General features: G+C 39.9%; 1 protein-coding gene across 2 annotated transcripts in view; it reads left to right on the forward strand.

Moving 5' to 3' along the window:
- The first annotated feature begins 1,648 nt into the window (after positions 1 to 1,648).
- col24a1 (collagen type XXIV alpha 1 chain) overlaps positions 1,649 to 9,182 on the forward strand; it is a 62,755-nt gene continuing 55,221 nt past the window's right edge. For both annotated transcript variants that reach the window (XR_002275175.1, XM_020602920.1), the window contains exon 1: positions 1,649 to 2,384. Coding sequence is in view for 1 of the 2 variants with exons in the window: in XM_020602920.1 (XP_020458576.1) it covers positions 2,332 to 2,384 (53 nt within the window). In the remaining variant the exon portion in view is untranslated. The remainder of the gene's footprint in view (positions 2,385 to 9,182) is intronic.

Below are 9,182 nucleotides of genomic sequence, written 5' to 3' on the forward strand. Positions count from 1 at the left end.
TCATCTTGAAATGTTTGCAGTAAATCTGTGTGCATATTTGGCTGATGCAGTTTTATGCTATAATACAGTTAAAAGCTTCATAAGACCTCTTTGGAGCAAGAGAGCTTCTAGAACACGCATGTCTTCAAGGATTTTGTCAATATTACACGTCTGGATGCAAACTTTTCCAAATGTTTACCGGTCTACAAGTAACAAGGGCTCTACTAGATTTTATCCCCCATCTATGTCAGGGGTTTGCAACAAACTGATCATGTAAATCAGTTGTTCATGATGTTGATTCACGGTCATGTCAAAGATCCAGCATCTCCACAGTTCTGTTTCCTTGAGGAGGAAGATGACATCTGGTCAAAGCGCATCTATCCAGAAAATGATGGCAAAGCCAGAGAGAACGAGAGAGAGAGAGCATCCTATGCACTTTCTTCCTCCTCAGAGACAACTGTCTTTGATAAAGAGTGGGAAGAAAGTGTGACCCACTGCTGCGGACACACACACACACACACACACAGACCTTCATAGCACAAAGGACCTCATATGCCTTGTCTGTGAACACAATATGAACACCCTTTGTTAACCTCACTGTTTATGGTGACTGGCAAGTTCACTTAAAGTTTCCATGTCACTTTGGCTTTTTATTAAATGATTCCATATTTGGGCATTACAGCTGTTCACTGTAACTGCAGCTTGGTTGTTTTCATGTTAGGAAACTCTGTGTGACCTGGCATTGGAGGCAGGAACTGCTCCGTCTCCTAGTAGCATCCCCCTGGTTCCCTAAACTGCAAACCATATGGACTCCCTCCCCATGTGAGATGACAGAGGCTGCGGACGTCTGGAGGAGGATGCTGGGGTGTTCTAAGTTAATGGGTTAACCTGGATGGGGAGTGGTGGAAGTGGATTAGAGCCTGTTTGTTTCTGTTCAGACACGTCATTATACAGTGAAACAGAGAATGTTTTTCTCTAAATCAGTGCCAGAACAAAAATGTTTTATGAAAAACACAACTTGGATTTTTACTGCTGATACACCCTCTTTATGTTAAACTCTTCAGATGGAGCTGCATGACTTGCTACCCACCTTTTAAACCAGTTTTAATGTTTTCAGACCTGCTCACGAATATAATTTAATAATTCTGAATTCTGAATGCTGTCCAAAAAAATTAAGGCCACAATGCAATTAGATCATTTAACAGACAGCATACTTCAGCACTGCAATGTGCATGTACTGCTGAATATTTCACATCAAATCTGACAGTGGTTTATTGTTATTTACATCATTTTAGCTATTTGAACCATTAGGAGTCCCAGGAAACCATTAGCCAACCACGCAATGCTAAAAAAGACTTTATCACTTACTTGTTGGGGCTGATTTTAATACTAGTGACTGCATGTGAGATTCAAATTAACATTTGTGGTTTCTAATTGGACAGCAATACCTCTTGCCAAGACAAGAAGTGTTTATTTTTTCAAGACATACTGTTCAGTGGAATGCTGATAGTATTTTTATACCAGAGTAAAGAGTTGTAAACTAGTCCTCATACCACTTCCCCAAAGTTGGATAGCAGAAATCATTTTTACCAATTTTACCAGGGCAACATCGCCTGAGCTGCAGCCCCTGGCAGATGTGCCTGTCAGCAAACAACATGAGACAGCAACAGCTGATCTCATCAGTTTTTCTCTGGCATCAACACTAAATCCAGTCTGCGTCTTTTTACAAATTGGAACATGTCTTCTACTTTGCTGTATAAACTTTGACACTGTGCCCATTTTAAGCTTGTACATTAGTCACAGTAGGCAAAGGGCGCTAATGACCGCACGTCAAAATTCTATCCGTGATGTCACGAGTTAGTAACTGGTGAAATCCAACACCACCAGCTTGAGCTGGAGTGAACACAGATTCCCTTATATCAGTACAAGTCAAGGCACATAGCAGAAATCACCGCCTGGAGGTAGAGACGCGCAGAGCTCTGCGGTTGTGTTGGACAGCACTCAGAGAGAAGTAGCTGAGCTCTTATTCGACTTAACACCGCTGCAGCCCGACTAGCTGTTCTCCAGTCCACTTTTTCTCTGTGCAACTGTTGCGCGTCTTTATTTTGGATAGAAATAGCGTGATCACTGCGCGCCACAGAGCGCAACGCATTTGTGAGGCTCACGCTGGAACGAGTGGGAGATCTCTCCTCGGGACTACAATACGATGAGGAAATTCTGAGGTGGCAGAACTCTTCCGGTCAATTTACACTTCATCTGGCTATTACCAGAGGGTTAGCCCATGAGCAGGTATCTTCTTCAGTGTGATTCTATTTTCACCCAGATCACTGCTGCCTGGACAAATGCATACAAATGCATTTAGGAGCTCAACGGACAAGGAGTGGACACGTTTCCGCGGCAGCAACGTAAGTGGCTGTTTTGGTCAAGTGGTGCACCTATGTTAAGATGTGTATGGGCATTTGGCACAGCACCCAAGGCATGCTTTCATTTAAAATAGCAACTAAATAATTAATGTCAGTTCTGATTCCTCGTTCAGTGACAGGGTCGCCAACAGGCTAAACTAACGAAGTTCAGTCACCATTAGGTTTAGGTTAGAAATCCCCGGACGTTGTTATTACTACTGCTCTTTCCAGGTAGATAGAGGTGTTTTTGCTGACTTTTCATTGTTTAGGCCTGCATAATACAAAGAGTGTGTCCATTCCCATCTGATGACTGTGCTTTTCGTTTTTTTTGTCTTTTAATCACATACATTAGCTATGACAAACTGGGAAATAAACACTGAAACGCGTAGAGTGGAAGAACGAGGATGTCTTGGAAGCAATGATGCTTATCCAGGATGTCGGTGTTAAATCAGCGTTATACTGCAAGATGGTGTAAGCATAAGAACAGCTGTCAGTGACTCAAGATCTAACAGGATTATTAAACTGTGCTTCGGTGTTTAGTCCCTCAGTGGGAAGAAAGACCTTTTGGTGCCTTTAACCTGAAAATTCCTCATGGACGTGTGCATTCCTGACATCTAGCCTTTTGTTTTTGTTGTCTTGTTACATTCAACTGGGACTGTGGAGCTACAGATATTTACATTTCCACAGGCTATCTGCTGTCAGAAGTGAGTCCAAATTGTCTGTACTCTGTTCTGAATCCCTTCCAGACATGATCTAAGCTGAATCTACAGTGCATTCTCTGCTGATATTGTTTGATTGATGGGAAACAAAGTGGGCCTGAACTCCTAAGAGGTTCAGGGTTTTATGTCCTTGAGAGTGAAAATGAGAGCATTATGGGAGAAAAGAGTTGAACAGGAACAAGTGTGGCCTCCTTTGAATTCAAGAGAGTGAGTGTGTATGCATCAGTGGTTAACTGGCTCCTGAGCTCCAGACAATCACCCACTGTTGCAGGCTTTGGTGCTCCATTGCTGGCAGTAGCTGCTGAGATTTGGAATTACAGTACTGTAGACTTAGCTGAGAGCATGTTATGTCCTCACCACTGGCACAGTATAGTTCACATAATAAACTAATAGGTTTTTCAGGAAGTGGAGAAAGGCAGTACTTGGTTCACTGGAAGAGTGTGTTTTGAATAATTACTAATAAAAATATCAAGTACAATGAAAAATACCTCAGAACAGTGGTTGGTTAAAAAATAAAAGTTCAAGAAGATGTCTGCAGCTGCCTCTGACCTGTAGAGCAATGGCAAGTGAAGCATATTTGATTGATCCATCCACTGTGCAGCGCGCTGCAGGCAGGTACAGCTACAGTATATCACTGGGTTTACCAGGACTTTTTTTTCCATCCATCCATCCATTATCTATACTGCTTATCCTGAATAGGGTCATAGGGGCCAATCCCAGCTGACACTGGGCAGGTGGAGTCCACCCTGGACAAGTCTCCAGTCTATCACAGGGTTGACACTTAGAGACAGATGGCCATACACACCCACACTCACTCCAAGGAGGCAATTTAGAGTAGCCAATCAACCTAAAGTAAAACACTCAATAGCAAAGGGTCTTTCAAGAAATAATGTCCTGATTACTCAAGGCAATCCACAGACCTCACTATTTTCTTCCAGTGGTAAAACATGTTTTTTTAAAGATCACAGTGGTAAAAACTGGCCCAAACTTGGTTAAGAAAACCAAGAAAAATGTTTTGATGGCTTCAGTAGCTAAAAGCTTGATTATTCCTGGTGGGATCACAGCCTGCAGCATGCTCCCCTTCTCCACACCAGTGGCTGGAGGGATTTTTGCCGGTATGTGCGAGTGAGTGTGTTTAACCCTCTTAACATTTGCAGGTTCTCTTGCAACAGGAAAAGAGCAAACCAATAAAGGCCAGTGGACGTTTACTCACAGCCCTTTGTCTGCTTGCTGTCTCGTGGACCAAGTCAATCTTTACTTTGCTCTGCAGTTACCTCTTGACTCCAGTCACCAATCTGAGTGAGATGACAAACATGAAGAAGCATCCAGATATGACAGATAGTTTTTGAAATACATGTATCATTATTCATGAATTGCTTGGGGTTAGTGTGATAATGAATTGAAGAGTATTTCAAGCCTTGGCTAATGAAGAGCTTCAAGTAAGAAACTGAAACCTCGAAAATGGTTGACTTGTTAATGATTGCTGATAGCCATTTGGAAACGAGAAGAATACAGGCCCATTTAGTGCTTCCATAATGAAGTCATAATGATCAGGATACAGGTGCTAAGGCTGAAACACAGCCAGCAGGAACAGATAATGGCTGTGGATCAGTTACTTGTTCATGTCCAGGAATGTTTTGGTTGAGATTGAGAAGTATAGCATGTAGAAACAAAACACCTTATTTGGAAGAAACTGATGTTTTCATTGAGAGAAATATCTACTTGTTCGTAGCATGTGGATGGTGTGTGTGAGATGTTGGGTATACTGTCATTTTTCAAATGTCTGACTTGTTTCGCTCACTATTTTCTGCCCTGGCAAAGTGACATATATTGTGAGCCTCAATATGGCTCCTCAGAGTGCTGTGTCAGTTTATCTGTGTCAGAGTTATTTCCTTTCCCTCTGTTTTGAATTCCTCAGCATTTAAAACTTGGGCTCAGCTCAGCCACATTTTTGTATAAACCTCAAGTTTCTGAATGATGACTTTATGAGGATTACCTTAAAGACTACTGCATCTATTGTTGTGAAACTCTGGAAGCTGAAACAATTTTTTCAGTCAAAGGAAGGGATGAAATGGGACAGGTCAGTCAAGGTGACTTCCATCAGGTTTGTTTAAATCAGCCATGCTCAAACAGTGGGCCTCAGAGCGCCATCTGGTGGGCCACAGATTAGTTCTGCAAAGGGCTAGATTAAATTTATTGTTGTTGTTGTTGTTGTTGTTGTTGTTGTTGTTTACAAAGCTAGGTATTAGATGTGCTCAAGAATTCACATAAATAAAAAAGATAAATCCTATTAAAATGCATAATTTCAATGACAAATTGCATTTGAATATCACAATACTGCTCACGACATATCATCAGGAAGTGACAAACATGCTTTACTGCTGCTAGCTACCTAACCAGCCAACGTTTCCTTGGATGCAATGACACAAAATGGATCAGTTTTCAAATAAAAAGTGATGTGGGAGACAACCTTGTGCTACTTAAAGCTCCAAAGCATGTAGTGAGGAAAAATGTTAAATACATACAATGAAGACATTGTTAGATTTTTTTCTCAATTATTTGATAATGTGGTGCTTGGAAAAAAAAATTTTACAATCAAAAGAGGAGGGCCTTAAGTTACAAGTTGAGAACCCCTGGTTTAGGTGGTTGGACATGTCCTTACAAATCACAGAACCTTTGTTTGTTCCTTAAAGAAGTTAAACATTTCAGAGCTGTCAGGGCTGATTAACAGCTCTGTCTGATTTGTTGCTACTAATGGGTTTGATAAGCAGCCTGCCAAATTAGACTTATAAACAGTATACGTTGAACGTCACTGCTCACAAAATCACACCCCTGACAGACATCAGTGATGGACATACGAAAATTGTTTCCCTCTCTCCATGAGGATTGTAAATAGAGCTTAAGTGAGAACTGTTTGCCAGACCAAATTGAACACTTTGCCTCTCAGTTGAATGAACCATTGTTAGGCCTCCAAGCCAATTTTAAGGGGAGAAACACAAGATCTGTTACTTTTGGAAAGATTCATTGCACCGGGGAGTTTTAAGTTGTGATTATTTTTAGTCTTGACTTGACACCCACTCCCCACATAGTGGTATTTCCCTTAGTCAACAGAGCAGTGTTTGGGGAGCTTTGTCTTGCTTTCAGCAGCCTTTTCCATTAACTGCTGAGACTGGGAAGCATGTCATAAAAGTACTGCCACTTAGACGGATTTACCTCAGAATTTAATAAAGAAATGGCAAAAACTGGTGCCTCAGTGCCTTCACTTCCTTATTGTTTGCTCATAAAGAATATAAAAAGCTTGAAACATGTCAAAGGTGATAAATTATTCAAAGCTCATCCTACACTGCGACAGAAAAATGACAAATAGTGGGATTAAGTTGCTGGATCAATTTCAAGGACAGACAAGCAGAAAAGAAGTTGTCTAATTAGCATCAGATGGCCCCAGTTAACGCCTCAAAATAGGAATGTTAAGTGTTATATTTAGTCTTTCTTGTTGTTCTTGTGTTTTGGTCTAGTTTTACCCCTGCCAACTTTTAAGCAGAACCAGCTACTCGCTGGCCTTATAAATGTCAGTTTTATCCTCTCAGATGAAAGACTGTAATCTTATACTCCCTCCCAACCCTCCAGTTCTCATCTATTACTTTTTCCTGTGTTGGGGATATGTCTGTATTCCCGGTTGTGGAATGTCACATCACTGTCTTGATGGGGAACAGGTGCAGCCACAGTTCAAAGTCTGTCTACCTACAATCAAATAAAAAAAATCTTGTCTTTTTCTTGCTATTTCTCCCTCTCTTTCTTTTTCATTTTACTTTTTCTTTTTCTTTTGCCTGTCTGCCTTTTTTCCTTATGCTCAGGTCTGCAACGCCACATTTTTCTGGGAAAACAAACATGGCCGCCTTTCTGTGGATCTCCATCAAACAAGGCCACACAAACACTTGTAGCTTCTTTATTGTGTTGATCTGCTCCTCTAAATCCATGGAGAGATGTTTGTAAGATATTATGCTGTTCATAGCCATCACACTCACGTAACAATCACAATGTAGTTTGAATATAAACCTGTAAACACATAATTGACACAGATTAAAAATAGGAATAAATACTTAAAACACATGGCATCTGTTTTACATGAGGTCTTTGTAATTCCTGCCCGACACTCTACATGCATGTTATTTATGGCTGAGCTGAAAATACTAAATGTACATCAAATCTGTGTATAATAACAAGTAGTTGCGGGTCTTAACAGTTACGATGCTGACAAAACAGAGGAGGGGATTGACAAAGAATACATTAAATGAAAAATAATGAATAATGTCATAAACGTGCATCACATTTAAACTGGTTTATGGATGTGAGCTTAGGCTGTGTGAAAACCCAGTCTGACATTCTTCTCTGGGCTTTATTCTTTAGCCTTTTACTGATTATGCACCGTATAAGCTGCCCTTGTCATTTTGCTATATGGTTGGCAGTGCCACCTAGAGGTGGGGTCAGTTAGGGTCAAAGTGACGCTCTAACTATTAAATGCTACGGTATCAATTTGCAGTGTCAGTAATGTAGGGCTTTACTTCTCACCGAGTGATTATTAAGGTTTGAAATAGAAAATAAATCTTCAAAACTGCAATCTAACTTAAAGAATGTTTCTTTTAGTCTTTTTCCACATCAATATGTGCTCTTGCTGTCTAATAATATGTATGTTTGCATATGAAGATGTGGTTTGTACATTACAGATTCAGTATTGTGTAACTGGATAGCTGCCATCATGTGCATATTTGTGGTTTTTCAGAATACATAAGCAGGTTACCATCTCCTGTGTATCAAAAAGCCAGGTTGACAATGCTTTTGAGGGGCTTTGAAAATTAATTTCTTTTTACAGCTTGAAAAAAAGTCAAAAGCAGGTGTAATGTGTCTCTTTCTAAATCTTAGCTGCTGTCTGTTTGAGGTAACACCTTTGCTGAGGCAAGCTTCTGTGAAAAGCATTAAATTGTTATTATCCATCATTGTCTAGAAACAGTAAAAAAAAGATTGAAAATGCTTCTTGCGTGACTTCTCTGAACATTGTCAGACATCAAAATGTCAAACGCCTTTGTTAGCAGAGGAGTCAAGTTGCCTTCAGGGACTCCAAAGTTTCTTTTTACATGTTCCAACTGTGACTAGTGCTGCAAGTAATTTCATTAGCAGGGAATGTCAAGATTTTATCCACTACATTAAGTTATCAATTAGGTGTTTAGTATACAAAATGAAAAGAATATCCTCAAAGGCAAATTATAAGGTGCCAGAGTTCAGCATGTTTGTCACAATCCCAGTTTCCGTCCTGTCTAGGCCCAAGCATACCACATCCACACTAGTTCCCCCAGAATTTATCGCCTGCTTTGCCACACTGCGCTGCACTGGGGTCCTTCTCCCTCTCAGTTTGCTGTTTCTACATTGATCACAATCGTATCATATAGTATAAAATGTGCTGTGAACATTGTTGCCTCACAAAGAGAAGAACCAAAAAAAAAAAATTACTTGACAATAAGTCATAAATTAATGTTCATATGTGGTGACTTCAATATAGATTTGTTAAATCCTAACAAGCACACAGGAACTGAGGAGTTTAACACAATATATAGATGCAGTTTATACCCAAAAATTACAAAGCCAAGTAGAGTAACAACCCAGCATGCAACACTAATAGATAATATACTTACCAATGTTATTGACAGTAAAATGACAAGTGGATTACTTATAAATGATATTAGTGATCATCTACCAGTATTTGTGGTTTATGCCAGTATAGAAAAGAGAGGCCAAAAACAAATCTTTTCTATAGAAAGGTGACGAATGGACATGCTGTAAGGAGGCTAAAAGAGGATTTTATGGGGCAAAACTGGGAATCAGTTTACAGAGAGGAAGACTTAGATAAAGCATATGAGCAATTTTTAAATATATTTAAGAAAGTATATGACAACAAAAGGAATTACAGTGGGAAACCGTGGATGAGTAAGGGATTACAGAATGCATGTAAAAAGAAGAATGCGTTATATAAGGAATTCATAAAGGACAGATCAAAGAAGGCGGAAGAAAAATATAAGTCATATAAGAA

Source organism: Monopterus albus, unplaced genomic scaffold (assembly GCF_001952655.1).
Source record: "Monopterus albus unplaced genomic scaffold, M_albus_1.0 scaffold58.1, whole genome shotgun sequence".
NCBI classification, from domain to species: Eukaryota; Metazoa; Chordata; class Actinopteri; order Synbranchiformes; family Synbranchidae; genus Monopterus; species Monopterus albus.